Source organism: Zea mays, chromosome 3 (assembly GCF_902167145.1).
Source record: "Zea mays cultivar B73 chromosome 3, Zm-B73-REFERENCE-NAM-5.0, whole genome shotgun sequence".
In the NCBI taxonomy this organism is placed as follows: Eukaryota; Viridiplantae; Streptophyta; class Magnoliopsida; order Poales; family Poaceae; genus Zea; species Zea mays.
In genome coordinates, this window is record NC_050098.1 from 197,553,951 (window position 1) to 197,573,684 (window position 19,734).

General features: G+C 46.0%; 1 protein-coding gene across 5 annotated transcripts in view; it reads right to left on the bottom strand.

Moving 5' to 3' along the window:
* LOC103652462 (protein MON2 homolog) overlaps nucleotides 1-19,278 on the bottom strand; it is an 89,649-nt gene extending 70,371 nt beyond the window's left edge. For 3 of the 5 annotated variants that reach the window (XR_002268184.3, XR_004857343.1, XM_020550458.3), the window contains exons 1-13: nucleotides 18,908-19,278; nucleotides 16,324-16,509; nucleotides 15,434-15,523; nucleotides 12,993-13,066; nucleotides 12,757-12,912; nucleotides 12,194-12,305; nucleotides 12,025-12,080; nucleotides 11,169-11,223; nucleotides 10,993-11,049; nucleotides 7,298-7,399; nucleotides 4,098-4,178; nucleotides 3,963-4,015; nucleotides 115-184 (exon numbers count right to left, since the gene is read on the bottom strand). Coding sequence is in view for 3 of the 5 variants with exons in the window: in XM_020550458.3 (XP_020406047.1) it covers nucleotides 115-184; nucleotides 3,963-4,015; nucleotides 4,098-4,178; nucleotides 7,298-7,399; nucleotides 10,993-11,049; nucleotides 11,169-11,223; nucleotides 12,025-12,080; nucleotides 12,194-12,305; nucleotides 12,757-12,912; nucleotides 12,993-13,066; nucleotides 15,434-15,523; nucleotides 16,324-16,509; nucleotides 18,908-19,012 (1,197 nt within the window). In the remaining 2 variants the exon portion in view is untranslated. Of the gene's footprint in view, nucleotides 1-114; nucleotides 185-3,962; nucleotides 4,016-4,097; nucleotides 4,179-7,297; nucleotides 7,400-10,992; nucleotides 11,050-11,168; nucleotides 11,224-12,024; nucleotides 12,081-12,189; nucleotides 12,329-12,756; nucleotides 12,913-12,992; nucleotides 13,067-15,433; nucleotides 15,524-16,323; nucleotides 16,510-18,907 lie in introns of those variants that run through there. The other 2 variants (XM_020550460.3, XM_020550459.3) reach the window with 2 other exon arrangements.
* Nucleotides 19,279-19,734: the final 456 nt, after the last annotated feature.

The window sequence follows — 19,734 nt, forward strand, 5'->3', positions numbered from 1 at the left end:
AAATGAGTTCAAGCAAACATGTAATTAATAAGGATGATATTCTTTTGAAGCAAGGGAACCAAACATGTAATTAATAAGGATGATATTCTTTTGAAGCAAAGGAACCAATACCACCTGAATTGAAGCTACAACCAAAGCAAGTGCTCTAACTATGTTCTCCACGACATTGGTATTCACAGGATTCCTGTATTATTAAAATAAAAAAAGGATATCAGCATACTCTCCTCAAAACCATATGTGCCCACAGACATACAGCACCAATGCAGTGGAAATTCTGAGTTAATGACATGGATAGTTAATAAGCTGCAAAAAGAAATTTCTTTTTTTTCTTGAATACGCAGGAGAGCTGCGTATTTTTGTATTAAGAAGAAGAAGAAGAAAAGGGGGAGAAAAACCCGGTACAAAGTTGTTACATTTGCCTAACAACACCAGACACACCCCATACAACTAAGACACCTCTTCTAAATGGAAGGAGAGCGCTTTGGCTCCAGCCATACGCCAACCCATTAACTCCTCCCTTGCAGCTGCCAACACCACCGCAGCGCTAGGGTTACAACAATGCAAAAGATAAAACATAATAAGCAACATTTTCACAAGAACCATCAACTGATAGTCAGCTAAGTCTTCTAATCAATGAAAGGCATACAACTACGGATACAACAACAACAACAACAAAACCTTTTTGTCCCAAGCACGTTGGGGTAGGCTCATACAACTATGGATACCAAATATAAAAAAATTCAAATCATGTTAGAAGAAAACAAAGAACTTTAAAGAGATCTACAATATATTTCTGTTACTGATCATTAACAAATACAAATATTTCTTAAGGAAAGTGTCACCTTCCGTTAAGAAAAAAGTTAATAATTATATTGACTTGACATGCCATGTTGTATGCTGGTTACTACTCCCTCTATTCCAAAATGAGCATCGTTTTCTTTTTCTCGAACGCGCATGAGAAATGTGCATCATTATATTAAGAAGGAATAGAGATCCCAAGAAGGACCAAACAAAACAAAGGCCACCTTACGGTGGCCAAAAACAAGACATCTGATAGATCATATTAAAATTCCCAGCGATCAACCAAGGCCCATTGCACAACCCTCGAATGACCCTTAATTCATGCAAGAACATCACTTTTTCCTCATCTGCCTGAGGACCATATACTCCCGTAAACCACCAATTCTGGCCTTCAGGTTCAGCAAAAAGGACAGAGGCTGAGAAATTATCCACCCTAGTAGCCACTGCCATGCAAATACTATTCTTCCAGGCACACAGAACGCCACCCCTAGTACCAATCGCCGACAGGGTCACAAATTTATCAAACTCTGAACCACACACCGAGAGGAACAGAGAAAGGCTCATTCTGGCCACTTTAGTCTGGAGACATATAACATCAACCTTACAAGACTGAATAACTTCTCAAAAAGAATCACGCCGAGCATTAATGTTAACGCCCCGTGCATTCCAAATCAAAATCAAAGGGTTCATTGGAACAGAAAAAAGAGAAGCGACCAGGAGCAAGGTGAACAATCTCAAAAACCAGCAAGTATGCTGGACGTATGCATTATTTCATTTCAGGAAAACGATGAACACAGACACAGCCAACAAGGCTAAAAATTTTCATGTACTCTTCCATATATATAGGTTCTAGAGTGTAGAATAGTGAACTATGGCTTGATGTATTGATAATAGATGGGTACAATATATAGACTCAACCCTAACCCTAATGGGCCGGCAGCCCAACAGTGGTGCCGGCCCACACACACTCACACACACACAGTCTAACATCCCCCCGCAGTCGCAACGGGGGCACCACACACGATGAGACTGGAGTAGAGGCCGAAGGTAGGAGCCGACGGGTTGAAATCCTGCCGCAGTCGCAGCGTCGTGATGGTGCGAATGTTGCGGCTAGAGTAGAGACTGGTGTGTGCTCCAAGAAGACGATAGCCCCTAGATGCCGAAGTAGCCGAAGTCGAGATGGTCGCGGTCGGGAGACACGCGGCAGAAGCCTGTTCTTCGGGAGGGGTCGACGTTCGAGCGTCAACGGTCGGCAGGGCGACATAACAAAAGAGCAGCAGCAGCCTCAGGGCCTTCTTGCTTCGTTCCGCGATCGGTCGTCGAGGAGCCTCGCCAGGGAGGCCGACGACAGCGCACGCGTCTACGCCGGTCAAGGTGGTCGCGCCCGCGGCAGAAAAGAAGGGGTATCGGCGGATCCGGTCGGAAAAGCCACGACAGCGACGGATCCAGCCATGAAGACGGCGATCTAGCCAAAGGGATGGTGGATCAGGCCGAGATGGCCGCAGCAACGTGGATCCGGCCGGGAAGGCCGCGGCAGCGACGAAACCAACGAAGGCGACGAAGGAGGGAGGCGCGTGGCAGGGCGGGTCCAGCCGGGTAGGGGCCTGCGCCGGACCTGGCAGGGGAGGTTGACGCCGGCAGCGAGAGAAGCATGAAGATAGGAGGCGCTGCTGGGCGTCGACGCAATCAAGGATGAGGTGGACAGCGCGACGACGGGAGCTGCATAGCGCAGGAGCGGGTAGGGGGGCCGATTGCCGACGAGTGGGACGCCGGCGGGGAAGGCCCTTGCAGGGTCAGGTCGGGGCATATGTGAGCCACCGAGAAAGGGAGGGGGTCGCGGCTGCGCCGCCTGAGCCGGAGGGGAGGGGCCGCAGGGGGTGGCAGATGCCCGCGCCATGGAGAGGCAGGCGGCGACAAGGGAGCTGGGGGCCTGGCTGCTGGGGGAGCACAGGCAGGGCTCGCCGGCGAGCGGGGAGAAGCGCCTCGCCACTGCCGGTGACGGGCGCGGCAGATGGGGGCGCCGGCGGCGGGCGTGGCAGATAGGAGCCCCAGTGACGGGCGTGTCGGATGGGGGCACAGCACGGCTGCGACGAGGCGGAGCGCCGAGCCCGGGTAGAGCCGGCGCGGGCGCAGCCTGGGGAGGAGAGGCGGCGGCGTGGGTGCCGAGGAGGGGAGGAGGAGGTGGCGGCTGGAGCAGTAGCAGCCGGCGGCGGCCGGCGGGAAATCCAGCGTGGGCGGCCCTGGCAGCTGGTCGGCCGACGCGGCGCCCAGGGAGGAGGGGTCGGCGCGGGCGGCCCTGGCAACAGGGTCGGCGCGGGCGGCCCTGGCAACAGGGTCGGCGCGGGCGGCCCTGGCAACAGGGTCGGCGCGAGCGGCCCTGGCAACAGGGGCGGCAGCGCAGCGGGAGGCGCGCCATGGAGGGGGTTTGGCGCGGGCGTCGGCAGCGCCATCCGGCGTCGAGCAGTAGCAGTCGGTTAGAGCAGTAGCAGAGTCGAGGCGGTGCGGGCGCGGCCGAGAAGCGCGGCCGCCGGAGAAGGGGGAGAAGCGGGCCGGCTGGTCGGGGCGCGGTTGTGCCCGATCTCGTCGGCTGGGGGAGGAGGAAGACGCCGACCGGAGAAGGGGATGGAGGCGGCCGGAGGGAGCCCGAGACCGCCGGCTGGGGGTGGCGGTGGCCGGCTGGGAGAAGGGCCGCCCCGGGAGGGATGGGTGAGCCTCCTGGGGCGGCGGCGCGAAAGCCGGTGGCGGTTGGACCTGGGCAGGGAGCAGCCGGCTGTGGGGGTGGGAGGAAACCCTAAACCTAATCCTCTGATACCATGTAGAATAGTGAACTATGGCTTGATGTATTGATAATAGATGGGTACAATATATAGACTCAACCCTAACCCTAATGGGCCGGCAGCCCAACAGTGGTGCCGGCCCACACACACTCACACACACAGTCTAACATAGAGAAAAGAAAAGAAAATTATATTTATGGCTTTGTTCTCTTACAAATGGATCGCTAAGGAAAAAGGTAAATCCTAAATTTCCATGCTACAGGACTGTCAGTCTGACATGATTAGCAAACCCTGGAGAGAAGTTGTATAAAAATTTATCAACCAGTAGAAGAAAGAAGAACAGATGAAGAGAATCAGGAATAGCACTGTGGAAATAATACGTACAAGTCAAATGTCTGAAACAGCAAGCGCAGAGTGCAGGCTTCAACACAAAAACCCTGATGAACAAACAACAATAAGGGCAAGCATGTAACCATTAATCAATAAGCATGAACCACTATTTTAGCCAAAGAAACTTACCCTTAAAATTTCAAGGACAAGTATCTGATGCCATAATGGTAAGTCCTGACGGGTAACTTTTACAAGCATATTAAGGAAAACCTGTTAATAGAGCAGCTTAGAGCTTAGGTAGGCTAACATAACTGGATGTATTAGAAGTAAAAAAACTCGGCCGGGGAGGGAAAGACCACCCTCCCGGTATTATATTAAGAAGAGACTGAAACATGGTCCCGGTCGAGAAAATCCCCGAACCCTGGCTCCCCATCACTAACAGGTTATCAACGCCCACTCTGCAACGGCCCAGCCAGAGGGTGACGCGCAGGACGTAACCCGAGAGCGGGTGGGGCACACGAGGGGATTTTTTAACCAGGCCCGAAAATCGCCCCCGAGGGGGGTTGAACCCGGGGCCTAGAGGTGCTACTCGGAAGCCTTAACCATTACGCTATAGGCCCTTTCGCGTGTATTATAAGTACAATGAGTACTCGTATAATAATGAGCTTAAATTATATCACATCCCAAATTAAGTGCTTCAAAGTGTTAACAACTTAACATGTAGACTAGCTAGCAATTCCTACCTACAAGTAAAGTAAAATGTAAACCCATGGTCAAACGTGTTAAGGCCCATTAGGCCCAGGCCTACAGCCTATATATATCAGATAGTCCTTAGGGACTAATCATCATTTGTTAATCCCAAGGTTAGTAACAAATCGTATGAGGGAAAATAGCTAACAAGAACCAATCCTTTAAATTGCAGAATGCAAAGTCTAAGATCTACTGGTAAATCAATTTAGCAATAGGAACCAACAATAATTCCTGACATGATACAAAGTAATGTCTAAATTGGTTGATTCGCCTTTTGAAAATTTTGCGGACTTATGGTGCTTAATCTATATGGTGTGGATACAACCTAATTACCTAATGCACTGTTTTTAATTCAGCAGCTAGAGAATGAGAAAAGGTGAGTGGAGTATCTAAGGCTGGACACAGGTTCAGTTCTAAAGCAAAGTTACTTAGCTTTCATTGCGCATAGGCACACTTATTTATAGTACATATGAAGTCGGTTTGCTGAATCGACCATATAGTTCTAGCAGCTATCAGGACATGCAAACATCAAATTGACTACTCGCTAACAGCCTGCACACCTTATCTTAGAGACCAAGAAACTCCTACTGTTGCTGTAAACTAGAGGAAACAGTATACAAAGTAATTTCATATGATGGCCTGTTCACCTCCCAGCCCCGTCCCTTCCCCTCCTTGCTCCAACCCCTCCCCTTCCTCCACCCACCACTGAAAAGCGGGTTTTTTTGGGCGAGTCGGGTCGAGTTGGTCGGATCGGGTGGCCAATGCTCAAGTCTATGCGTGACTTGCTTGCCTGTGAAGAGGAAGAAGCTGCAACCTTGGATGATTAGTTGCTCACCACAATGCCATCGCCAAACTTGATAGTGTTGACCATGGAGCAATCGAGCTTAGAAAAGGCTTTTGCACAACTCGTTGAGGTGCACGTCGTCCGGTATCATTGAGTGCATATACATGCCTCGTCCTCCTCATCAACTTGGGTGAGGTGAGCCTCTACTTCCTTGGACTTATGGTGGTACTTTGCCCAATGCCCAAGGAGGTTGCAATTGCAGCACCTCATCATCCTTACGTCATGGACGCGGGGTTGCTTCTTGCACCTACCACAAGAGCAACGTCACGCATTGCCGCCAGCTGAGGAGACTTGGAGATGCCCTTGTTATCATGCCTCTGCTTCGAACCGGCAAGCCAATGCCCCTTCATGGGGTTTGCTACAGTCACAAATTTCATGAGTTAACTAGGTTGACGAATGTGGTATGCTACTCGCAAGAGGTTTTTACACGACGAGGTCGAAAATAACCCCACATACAAAGGTCAGTCCAAGGTTGACGCCTTTGATCCTATTTTATATGACTATGGTTTTTCACCAAAGAGGATAAGTTGATCTGGAGCAATGTGCTCATCATCAACAACAACTGCCTTCAACCACTCGGTCACTTCTTGAATTGAGAGGTCAACCATGTCAAGCAAGGTGTCGATCACGACTATGACATGCAAGTGCTTCTCAATTGTGTTGCTCGATGACGTCCTCGCCGTAGGGGTTGAGGGAGCTCATCATCCCTGTCAGGCAAAGCGCTAATATGTTGTCATCACGAAACAATAACTCCTAGTCCCTACAGAGCAACTATAGTGTCGTCTTGCACGCGCGTTCCGAGCCAACGTGGATGGCCTTAATAGCTTCCCAAGCCTTCACCAACGTACGAATCATCTCCACGGTTATGACAGAGAGGATGGCACCAACAGTCATCCGCTCCATCTGGCAATCGGCATTGTCATGCTCGACTTGTCCCACAAACCACAGGCCTCTAGCTTCACTTTCATGAGGCTCCAATCTGCATACTGTGTGTACAGCGTACCGCCGCCTTCCTTCACCACACGTTGTACAAACATTTCTGGGCCTCCATATCACCATCCTCGCCTTGATTGTGTGAAAGGGGAACAACTAAAGTAGGTATGCAGCCATGGCGGGCTGCGGCTTGGATCACAACCTGCCAGAGCTGACGCCATGGATCTCTTAACGCAGGCTTTGTATACCAACCATTAGTAATGTAGCAGCTAGAGAATTCTATTTTACCAGAATTAGAGCCAGGCTCTATCCATTTATTCACTAGACCCAGAAAATCAGAATTTTTTTTATAGTAGACATATAAAGTCAGTTTACTGAACTGACCATAGTTCTAGCAGCTATCAGGACATGCAAACATCAAATAGACTACTTGCTGACAGCCTGCACAACTTATCTTACACACCAAAAAACTCCTGATGTTGTAAAGTAGAAAATACAACTGTCTACTGCAGCCTTCAGAGAGAGCTGCCTATTATTATTCCCTAAGCAAAACAACCGACTTATACATGTTCACAACTAGCTAAAAGACAATGTGCTACTAGTACTAGATAGATAAGCAGTAGCAAGGATTGATCTAATATGGACAAAATTGGCTGTTCTTGTTTCATTACTTTACGATTGGATTGTGCATGATGCATTCTCAAGCATATTTGACCCTAAACAGCTAGTAACATAATTAATTGCCTTAAGTTATAATGCAATCATTAATCACCACTATAGTCAGCTAAAGCTTCTGGTTGGATTCCATATTAACTTATGAGAACTGCAGTCAGGATGAATATGAGAACGGGCAAAACAGTACCTCACTTTCAGTAACAAGTGAAGAGCTGTATAGCCTGATGACATGAGAAACCAGACGGAGAACTAAACGACGGTAAGAAGGCTCCCCTGCTTCACCCTCGAGCTGAAAAAAAAAACAGAGATCAGATCATACAAGAAGGTCCTAATGGCCAATGTTCCATTGTTTTTTTGACGGCGAAAGGCTGTAGGGGAGACCCCTACAGCGCATTTTTATTAAAAAACAGAACCGAATTTACAAAGAAGACAGAAACAAACACGAAAAAAAGAGAAAAGGAAAAGGAAAAAACTAGCTATCGAGAGGTCAGCCATAAAGAGATTCTGAATTTGAGAGGACTAAATCTAAGCATTTGAAATTTCATTCAATGTGTATGAAGAAGATCCGGAAAAAGAGGGTGCCAAGCACAAGCAGAACAACAATAAACCCAAGGCAGGCGGGATGACGCTTCCCCTCCCACCTCCTCGGCTCCCTCCACCTTTCGTTCGCCTCCCTGCCTTGGCCGACGCCCCTGTCTCTGTCTCTTCCTCTACCAGCCCCACGCCGGTTCTCATTCCGAGGCCGGCGGCCACTGCACTTTCTTCCCCGGCGTCGGCCGCTGCTGCCGCTTCTCCTCTCCCCTGCCCTGGCGGGCGTTCGAGGGCGGCCATTCTTCGGCGGTTGCTCTGGTTCGCGACGCGTCCAGGCGTTCCTACAGGGAGGTGTTGCTGGCTGCTGATGTTCCAGCTTCTGGTGGCGCCGCCGATGTGGTTGATGGTGATGGCTGGATAAGAGTGGAAGGTCGCCGGACTCGATGTGCCACTGCTTGAACTTCGAAGCCCCTGCCAAGACCTGTCCCAGTCGACTTGCGCGGGAAATGCTTCAATTGCTTCTCCTCTTCCCATCGTGCTGCTGCGTGCCAGAGTTTAGTTCGCTGCTTCTCCTGTCGGCGGCCTGGTCATCGGGCGCTCTCGTGCCCTTCCCGGCGGTCGCCCCTGTCCCCCTCTCGACCTGCTCGGGTGTGGCGCCCAGTCAGTAGGGGGCCGCTTCTCTGTCTGGACGTGCCCAGGTGTGGCGTCCGGTCTCCAGGGAGTCCTCTTCGGTGTCGGCTCCTCTTGGTGCAATGGAGGCAGTCCTTCCTGGTGGGCTGAAGAAGCGTACTCGTCGTGGACAGAGGAGGAGGAAGGTTGTCGGTGTTGTTTCTGGTCAGGAGGTGTCTGTTCATTCGCCTGGAGGGCCTGCTCGTGTTGTGAAGTTCCTTCGTCGCTCCAGGGAGGTTGATCATGCCGAGGCTGACATTCGTCGAGTGCTAATCGTCTCTGTTCTTGGGCCAGGGAGCTCTGATTGCGCCGCGGTGGTGTTGGAGCAGCTCGCCTCAAGGGTTTCGCTTGAAGCTGACACGCTCCACCTACGACGTGCTGTGTCGAACTCATTCCTCGTCTTCTTCCCCTCGGAGGAGCTGGCTTCGCGTGCCATCAGTGTTGAGCAGTCGCTTTTCGTTCCCCCCGTCCGGCTGCACCTCAGGCGTTGGTCTCGTCAAGCCTTGGCCTCTGGAGGGGCAGCCTGCCTCTGCTTATGGATATCGAGTTGGAAGGGGTCCCTGCTCACCTCTGGGGGGTTGGAACTGCTGAGCTCCTGTTGGATGGTCTGTGCATGGTTCAGAGACTTCACCCAGATTCAATAGACAGTATGGATATGGCTGTTCTCAAGCTCAGAGTGTGGTGTTTCTCTCCGGATAGCCTGCCAGCGGTATAAGATCTACATGTTCAGGAACCTCTTGTTGTTGGGGAGGATGGATCCATTGTCCCTCGCACTTTGGTTTATCCCATTTCTGTGAGGGTGATTACTCCTGGTGATTGGTCGGCAGGGGACATGTCTGAGGTATTGCCTCCTGTTGTCGAAGATGAAGATGACAGGGATCAGTTTCAGCAGAGGCGGCGCATTATTGGGCATGATCTTTTAGCTCGGCCCTCGGTGCATTCGAGGCTTGGGCCGCGAACCTCTTCTTCGTCGGCTGCTGAACCTGTCGAGGACGCATTACCCCCGGTTGTGTTGGCTGATGAGTTGGCTGTGTCTGGGTCTGTTGCCCCTGTTGACGCAGAATTTTTCCCATGTGCTTCGGTTGAAGAGTTGTTGGCTCCTGGGCCTGTTGGACCAGTTGATGCTACAATTCTCCCAAATGACTTGGATGGGTCTGTTGTACCATTTATTCCTGGTGATGCGGTTGTAGAGTTGACGGCGCCTGGGTCCGCTGATCCAGTTGATGCTGAAATTCTCCCGAGTGCCCTGGCTGCTGTTGATTCCAATTTGTGTGCTGCAGACATACAAGTTGCTTCTAGTCCTTTCTTTAATCTGCTTGGGAGGCCGGGTCCTTCGCTGAATTGCTGGTTAAGTACCAAGCCGCGGTGCTTCAAGGTCTATTCCAGGAGGAAGAAGACACTGGTGGTTGAGGAATCGGTGATATCACCCCAATTGCTGGAATTCAGAAACGATCTCGTGTTGCCGACGACTCAGCTGTTGCCTACTCCTCTGATTGCTAAGCGCAGAAAGACAATACCAAGCAATTTCAAGCCACGGCGTAGCAGGAGGGTTGCGAAGTTTCCCCCTGAGTTGGGCTCTGAATCCGCTGCTAAAGTGTGCAGATTTTTGGGTTTCTGTGATGAGCAGGAAAATATTTCTTTCCAAGATGCTAGGAAGTATGCTAGCTTGTTTGATGCTGCCCTGTCCAACGATCATATTGCTGCCCTGGCGGCTCTGTTTGGTTGGGAGGTGCCCCAGGTGGTGCAGGCCTGAGCTGGTTCTGTCCCCGTCTTGGTTGCTTGTTTTACTCTTTTCCATGGAGCCGGGCTGTTTTTTGGTGTGGAATGTCAGGGGTCTCAACAGTCGTGCTAAGAGAGATTCTGTCAAGTCTGTGGTTGTAAGCCTTAAACCTGCTGTTGTTTGTCTTCAGGAAACCAAATTGGATTATGTCTCAGATTTTAACATCCTTACTATTCTTGGGTCCGGGTTCAGTAATTTTGTTTTTAATCCTGCCCATGAGTCCAGAGGAGGTATTTTAATCGCTTGGCGTGATGGTTCGTTTGTCTCAGCTGCCTCAGTTGATCCGCAAATTTTACAGCCATTGCCAGATAAATCACCATTCCTGATAACACAAATTTTACTTGGACTTTGTGCCCCGCCCTAGTCATCAAATCTGCCTTCCATCCAATAAGTTGATCCGCAATCTTGTCAATGATTGGTTGCACTTAGCTCTTAGAAAGCTTCTTCAAGGATAAAGCAAATAAGTACAAGGAAAAGCAAAAACTCACAAGGGAGCTGCTCATTCAGAATTGCAATGTCCTGTTCGTCACATCTAATAGGGTAAACATTGCTCTTCTGGACATTATTTGGGTCTTACAATATAGGTACAGGTTAGGAACACCTGCACCCACACGCACACACTAACAACCGAAACAAAATTGTAGATTACATCACAATAAAAAAAACTCTACCCGACCTCCCTAAGGGCATCAGCTAGACCCAAAACTCCTAGCTGCATAGCTCCAGCCAACACCCAAACATGATAATGTTGCAAACGTGAATGTACACTGAGTATACCAAAATTTAGCTAACGGCCTAACGCTTCTGTATACGAAAAGCTTGTGATCTGGTGATGCAATCAAAAATTGTAACTGCAAATTGAGCATATTAATAAAGTCAAACCCTTGATTCAATGAACCTACCTCAACATTAGTGCGGAGTGAAGTCATGAGAAGTGAGCAAATTTGATGACGCAAAACCTGGCAGATTATCAAGATGATCAAAAGTTATCAACCAACAATTTTAAAAAATGATGATAAAGGGGTTATCAACCAACAAGTTTAAAAAATGATGATAAAGGGTGTACAGAAACACAAACCTGCTGGTAAGATAACAATGCCTGGAATATAGCAACATATGTGGATAGCACAAACCTGGAACAAAATATGTCCAGATGAGGTTTAGATTGTTCTTATGCATGTTCTGCTTCTGCTGAAGATTTAAGTAGAACTGTTCTATATACATCTTCTTCACAACATATTCAGTCAAAATCCACCATTAGGATAGGTAATTTTTAACTCGGCCTAGTGACCAAGAAGATGAAACTGCACAGCACCTCTTAATAAATTGTGTCTTTGCAAGGCAGTTTTGGCATAGTATATTAGCTCCAATTGGGTTGTCCTCTGTGGTTCCTAAGAGGAGAGATCATTGTTTTGCTGAATGGTGGAGGAAAGCATCAATTAAGGTTCATAAAAGAAAAGGAAAGGGTTTCAATAGTATTGTCATTCTTGGTGCTTGGAGCCTTTGGAAGCATAGAAACAGGTGTATTTTTTATGGAGCTCGGCCCTGTCTGATCTCTGTGGAGTCTATATTTAGAGAGGAGCTACATCTTTGGATTCTGGCAGGGGCCAAGAACTTGCTTCTCTTTTTGATCCGGGATAGAGGAAGGGCCTTCAGAAGGGTTGGAGTGTACAGTGTGTCAGGTGTGCGTATGGGGGTGAGTCTGTGAGCAAACAGTGGTGTGTGTTGGTGTGAGTGGGTGCTAGTGTGTTTTTCTGTTTGTTTTCAGGCCTCGGGCCTTTTCCTCTTCTATTAATATAATGATACGCAACTCTCCTGCGTATTCGAGAGAAAAAAAGTGGTAGCATCATGTCATTATATGATAGCAAGTGAAAGATACATTCTTGCAATTGAAAGCATAACAAAATTTTCATTGTGAAACTTAGGGAGCTTACTCAAGTATGTCAAGGGCAAATGTCCTATGCAGTGAATAAACACGGAGCCACATAGCCTAGAGGAAATAAGTCAGAAATTAACGATAAAGATTGCGTGAAAGGGAAAAAACTTCATATGTCCTTATTTACAGAAAAAGAGAAGGTTCTATCAGAAATTGTTCGCACATACAGATCCACCTGCAGCAATAGCTGTCAGGTCTTCGAGCAGACGGAGCCCAAGCTTTCCAACATCACTCAAATTCTGCATGATGGTAGGATCCCCAGAGTTGCTTGGTAGCGATCTGCCATGTAAAGCAATCTGAATCTACAGACCAAAAAAGGTGAAATGCAAACGTAACATAAAGAAAAAACAACATTAACATCCCTGCAGTACCTATCATGTATTTGAGTATCAATTTTAAAATGCCTTTTCAAATCTGACTAGAATGAAGCGGCCATAGGAATGCAAGTGAAATGCAGAGCTTGTTATATTATTATCCATCTCAACTACAAGCCCATGACAGAAATAAATAAGCAAAGCAAAATTCAAGCATGATGCAGCTAAAAAGAATCTAGCAGAACACATGTGGTATAACTTTTAGTAAGTCAAAAAATGTGCATTGGAACAATAAAGTTAAATATATAGGGGTTCTTCATTTCAGGCTAAAGATTTACCTGTCATAATGTCAAGTTTTCAACTATAGTAGCTAATGCCATAATAGCATAATCATTAAAGAAATGAAATAGCCTTACAGTGTGTGACTGAAGCTATGAGTGACGTTATCAGCAACAGCGCTAACACGGGAACCAAGTCTTGCTGAAGAAGCTTTACCGGAGGGAAGTGATTCAGCACGAATAACATTATCGAAGACCAATGCCACTGCTTGTCTAAACGTAGCTGCTGCCGTACTAAATGAACAATGTGATTTATAGGATATTATTATAAGGAACTTAGAACCAGTGAAACAGCTGTATGGCAATGAGCTTACTTGCGGACACTGTCAGAAGATCGATTGCTTTCAAGTAGGTAAAGGCATATTCCAAGAGCTTGTGACATGCTCTCCTGAAAGATATATAAGGATATATCGATAAGATAAGCATATTCCAAATGCAATCATGATTCGTTTGAGCCCTTAATTAATTTTAGTTCAAAAATGTGTAGAAATAGAGCCTGATCCTAATATGATCTGATCCTTAAATTTTATAGTGTAAAATTTAGAGCCCGTTACCAGCCCTAGCTGCACCATGTTCATTCGGATTGTGATTCATTACCACCCCTAGGTGCAGCATGTCCATAGTCACAACTCACAACGGCCTCAGACATTCCATGCCGAAGTCAATCCTAGCCACTCACCAATCACCTCTGGCTGCTATGGCTCGTGCCACAGTGTTACTAGATGTCTAGATCGATGGAGACGTGAAGCTTATCGAACAAGGATTGGTTCCTCTGCCTTCTTGATGCCATCCTAGAGGTCTTGCCTGCTCCCATACTCCACAGAAGATGGCGCCTACAGCCTACCCTCATTAACGCAAGCCTGAAAGCCAAGCTCCCTGTCCCTAGGGCAACCCCTAGCCGAACAAAACCAAATTTATCACTGTCCTCTTTCTGTACTCAATTTTCAGTTTTACATCAGCCTCGTGCTGTATTTGCAGGGGCCTTGCAATCTTGTGATATTACCATTTACATGTACATGCATTGCTCCTGTCATTATGAACCTGGAATAACATTGGTTGTTTGTGCAGTCCTCATGGTCACAAGTGTTCCTGCACTTACAATCTTGCATGAGAGGCACGCAAATGTGCTGACTGCTGATCAGAAACCTTTCTTTCATGCATTACTTGTTCTTGTTTTTCTGCAATGGCGGAGTACTGTTTCTTCAGATTTTTTTCCCACGCTAACAATTTTGCTACCCCAAGGAGATGTTGTTTTATAATTATCATTTCATGTGGACATTCTCAGGATGTATATGGTTTCGCTTATGTATATCATTTGCCTGATCATAAGGGACTATTGTAGACATTTATAGTACGCAAAATAACGTCTAAAATTTTTATTTTGAGAAGCATAAAGAAAATCATTTGAACTTGAAAGATTAAATTACTTATTTTTAAACAAATTTATATATTTGACAAATTGTGTGCTAATATAATATGGTTAAGTGGATCATGAGTTAGCACTCAACAACATCAGGAAAACTCTCATGTACGAAAAGTTGAGAATATCTGATGAGGGGCTCTGCCAGAACCAGGACAGCAGACTTCTGCAACCTTAGTCCCCATTGGCAGCATGTGGACGGCACAGCACAGCAATTTTATGCTCAGGCTCCCAGGCACTGTGACTCGTAGGCTGATATGCCTTATTTGTTGCCCGTAGCAACGCATGGGCATTTAGATAATAAAAAAAGAACTTTCTTTTGAGGAAAAAAAGTAGCAGTTAACATAGGCCCTGTTTCTGTTTGGCACGTTGGATTTCCAGCTTCTGCTTCTTTTTGAGCTACCACAGGTGCCAAATGTGAAACTTCTCAAGTAGGTTAAAATCAAGTGCTTGTGGGAAATGAACTATGCAACTAGTGCGCAACTTTTTCCAGCAGTGGCAGGGGAAAGCTTTTCAATTGTAACTCTCACGCACAACTGCCTCTGCCTGTGCTCCTCCCTCTACTCCACACTGCTACTCACTTCTCTCCCACACCAAGCAGCAATGGTGCTAGCCTTCTCTGGCAGCAAGACTCCCTCGGCTCCTCTACCATCATGCCTGCTGCTGTGCGACTCCTTCACCGTGTCGTCCTCTGTATCTGTCACCAATGGCTGCACCACCCCTCCACATCTGGCTCCCTGCTCCGTGGTCAGCCATGGAGCTCGCTGGCAGCGGATCCGCGCATGCGCCCCCTTCCCCTCATCACCGTTCCAGTGTTCCTGCCAAGCTGAGTGATGGCACACAACCTCACCATTCCTGCATAACGAGATTGGGAGCCGCACGTGCAACATGATCACCCAATGCCAGCAGTTGTGTTGCCGCAGAAAATAAGCCAAGCTTAGGCCATGGCTTTTCTCTCTGCTGATGAGAGCACCAGTGGCAACCTTGTTCATCTCTGGATCTTCATAAAAAAGTTGAAAAAGAAGACAAACCTCTAAACAGGATAGCTTTTTATCCAGCAGCTTGTGTGAGAAGTGGTTTCTCTGTGCAGCTAGAAAAAACAGCTTATAGAGAAGTTTAAACTGTGTCGAACAGGGCCATAATCCACACGAGAAAGACAAAAAAAAATCCACAGTGTTATCATCAGGTGATGGCATGTTGGCTCATTAATGTGGTCATATGTTTACTATTTTGATAGATAGAAGCTTTCACATGTTCAAAGGTTAGCTAAACACATGGCATGTAGGAAACCTTCCACACAAAAGCAATAAAATTATAGCTACTGATAGTTGATACCTCACTTTCAGGATGTAGATGTGATTGAAAGAGAATCAACATCGTTTGCAAAGTCTTTAGTTGAACAATCTCATCAGTCATCTCTGCGTGCTGCAACAAACAAACAACAGAGTTCAGAAACAATGAGTTCAAGATTGCAGCTATAACTACAGATGATTATGGAAATCAAATTTTGTCATGAGAGTTGAAGAGAAGAAACATAAACATAAAGGTTCAAATAAAAAGTACTATAATAAACTTCTAGATTGATAAATGTGGGTTTGGAATTATTGTGTCTGTAAAACATGATCTCAAACTCAATTAAGAAAAACAGTAATGGGGTGTTTGGTTTGTGGAATGGAATGAGTCAATCCATCACCACCTCACACAAGCTAATAAATAACACTAGTATGAGGAATGAAATCATGGTGCATCATCCCATCTAGAACCCAGGTTCAAGTACTCATCGAGGTGAATATGGGTGCATATTTTCTTATTAATATTAATATAAAGCCACCTAGTTCCTTCTAGGTTGGTCTAAAAGTTTTTTTAAGATGACAGGATCACAGGAACCCGGGTGGTGGAGGTGTACAGCCACGCCTCCCACCAACTGAGCTAGCCTAAAACAATTTGGATTAGCTGGAGCTTATAGGAATCTGCTAAAAAAGCTCTATCTGATCCAAACAGCCCAGCTTATAGACCACACCCAACCAACCAGCTCAGAAGAAGATATAAGCTAGCTCTCCCTAGCTATTGCAGCTTATAGAAAGGTGAGTTGATCCGAACTGGGCCTAAGTTCCTAAATGGCATGACAGCCAAAAGATAATGCAGAATATCATGTTTGATTTGTACATTTATCAATGAAATTTCAAAATAAACAGAATGAGGGCAAAAATTAACTAAGAACTCACATCCTTCAAAGTCGCTAGTATATCCTTCAGCGCAGATGATGCAACAGCAGCGTGTGATATAAGCTTTTGCAAACAGGATAGTCCTATGACACTCAACTTCACTGATTTGACATTACATGCCATCAGAAACATCCGCAGTATATCTTCATTTTGAGCTATTTCACTTGGGGCAGATAGAGATCGGAGCTTCAAGACCAAAAAAGAAATAAAAAATGATACCTTATCAACGAACAAGTAACACTTATGATACATACTAATACTGAGATGTATAGAAAGTCATAAATTACAAGAATTTTGCAGAACTATAGGAAATGGATAAAAAGTATTCTCCTTGACTGATAATCAACAAACATTATTTATTTGGATTACAAGAGAGAGAAAAGAGGCCCCTGGCACTATAAAGATTAAAAAATGAAAGCTACCTTTTATGAGATAGATGGAATGCTTAACCATTCTATGGCAAAATAACATAGATGAAAGAGATTCATCCCAGATGGTCATGGAATAAAGCTAATAATTGGTTACATCTGCCATAGTGATACAAAAACTGCCTAAAAATATAATAAAATCGAAACAGTGCATGAGTTTCTATAGGTTCAAACTCTTCGGCAAAGAGTGTGATGATATTAGTGTTCCAAAAGGTGTAATTTCGTCTACGCTTAATCACCTAGGCCATGGGCAGCTAATAAAACACAGGAGTAGGAAAATCAAGAGCCATGAGAACTGGCGGGCAGGAGTGCAGGAAAAAGAGGACTGTCGACGAATTGATTATCATGAAAATTCAGTAGTTGTGTTGTGATTTTCGTCTCTGTTTACTGTTTGTCAGATTGAGTGCATCATGCCTCACGCCTTGTGAATCTGTGATGCTTTAAGGCTTTAAGCTTTATATTACTCTGCCTTGTGAATATGTATGTAATCAGCTCCTATTGCAACATATGTATCAATATATGAGCCTCCTGATCTTGCTTCCAAAAAATGTGCACAGGCTAAGCTGTCCTCCTGGGCACTAGGTAGCGTAGCACCTAGCACCTATTAGAACCTTGGATGCATTGGAAATGAAGTTATGGTCAGTTGGTCACACTCTTTAGACACATGCCGACACACATAAAAGCGGGGAAACACCCAACCTTATACACATAGAAGTTCTGAAGACCACTGGAAATGATAACAGCAATCCAACATTGGATATAGTTTCCATTTTCCAAGCTAAGCTTACAACTTCACATGAGCCATCGAACACATGACTACTAGCCTACTACTACCTTCATTCCAAATCATAAGTCATTTTGGCTTTTTTTTAGATAGACACATAGTATCTAGGTGCATAGCAAAAGCTATGTACATAGAAAAGCCAAAATGACTTACAGTGGAACGGAAGGAGCAGTTAATAGACCCTTCAACTTGAAGAAACCAGTGAAGTTCCTTCAGCTCCACATGGTTTGTGTTTCTTTGGGCATATGGTGCTTACGCTTCTCCAAAAAAACCATGAAAACAATGTGCTTTTGATATGGACTTGAGATCTCCAGTCCAAAACTCACAAAATCGGTACAACCAAATTCACAAAATCGGTTCCAAGCATCTGAGCAAAAGCAATATAACCCCCGACTCAGTGGCGGAGCTACATGGTATGCCGTATATGCCACGGCATACCCTGTGAGCGGATGTTCTCCCTCGGTCCCTCTGGTATGGCTGCGGGCGTCTGCTACCTGTGGCTTGCCGCTGAGCCTGCGTCCGGCCTGCTGCCTGTGGTCTGCTACCTGCGGTCTGCTGCCTGCCCGGCCTGCCCCTCCCAAGTTGGTGTGGCCACGGCAACCTTGTGGCCGGGCAGCTGACGGTAGAGGCCTCAAGGATTGTGTGCAGGGCGTAGCTTGGTGTGTTATCAATACATGTTGACATGTCACTGGACATAAACACTCGTGAGATCCACGTGACACTCATGAGATCTATAACATTTATGTTCCTTTGAAAGGCAGTCAACAAATAATGTGTAAATCTCTAATGCTCCTTTATGGTTGTATTTGAACTATCAATATGAATTTTAAACCATTTATATTGTATTTAATGGATGATTTAACTTAATCCTTGAATTTAGATGTTATTGCGTTACTTAGTGCATCAATAATGAATCACGATGCTTCTATAATTATTATATAATTAAAAAATAAATTTACCGAGTTTATGTATGAAAATTTTGAACGGCATACCCTTAGATAAAATCCTAGATCCGCCACTGCCCGACTTCCCCTCAAATGTCAAAGTCATTCATCGTTCTACACCACGTAGAGGATAGACTTGTCTAACCATTAATATAACTTAACCACAATGCACAAATTGCAGAGGTTCCAGCTGTCTATATCACTAATTCTAACACTCTGATATAGTGACATCGCACAATCGCATAAAAGACTAGAATATTGTCAACACTTCCAAATTTCAATTACCGGCCTAAACGTTGGTGTGCTACCCCGCCGCTAAATGGATCCGGAACTGGCGAGGGCGCTGAAGGAACGCGAAATGGGTGTCGGTATCATGATCACTGCTGAAGTGTGCGTACTGCGCACTGCTTTGGTAAGGAGAGGCGTACCTTGAGTATAGCGTGCTCGGCGGCGTCTTTGACAGCGGGGTGGCGGCGGCGTGCCTCAGCGGAGAGAGCGCGCAGATCGGCCTCCAGCGCCGCCATGAAGACCATCTCCTCCTCCGCCGGCCTGCTCCTCCTCAGGCGGAGGAAGCGATGGTGAGACCAGGGGTTAGGTTTTTGGCCTGCGCTCACGCGGGGATCGGAAGCGGGAGGGCGCGCGGCACGGGACAAGTGAGATCTGAGAAGAGACGGGGACCAGCCGACCAGGCAGGAGGGACAGACGATGTTTAGTTGCCTTCGCAGGAAGAAGGTCGCCCCGCCGTTCGTTCTGGATCTCGCGGTTAGCTGAGCATCTTGGTATAATAAAATAGCTCTCTTGTTATGATGTTTTTCTTTTTTGTCCTTTATCTATTGATTTTTTAAAATTTTAACTTTTTAAAACTATTTTTTAAAATAACATGAGACAGAGAAAATCAAAACTAATCTACTTAGTTAAGGTCATGCGTTTTTAAGAAACTGATTTATAAAAATTAATGTGGTTCCGAACATACCAGTTTATGATTTAGTTTATAAAAATTAGATTCTTAGTTTCATAAAAATCAAGAAGTTGACATCTCCTGGCTAAAAGATAAAAAACGGGTTTTCTTAAAACTGGGTTGCTTCTAAATATGGTCTAATTCAATTCGATCACGAGTTGACCAATTAGGTATCATTTGGTTCACAAAATATCAATAAGGTGTCGTTTAGTTCACGAAATGTAACGTAAATGGCAGCGGTAATGATTCACACTTAATTATCAGTGGTAACAAGTTTAAATATAACGGTATCAGTTT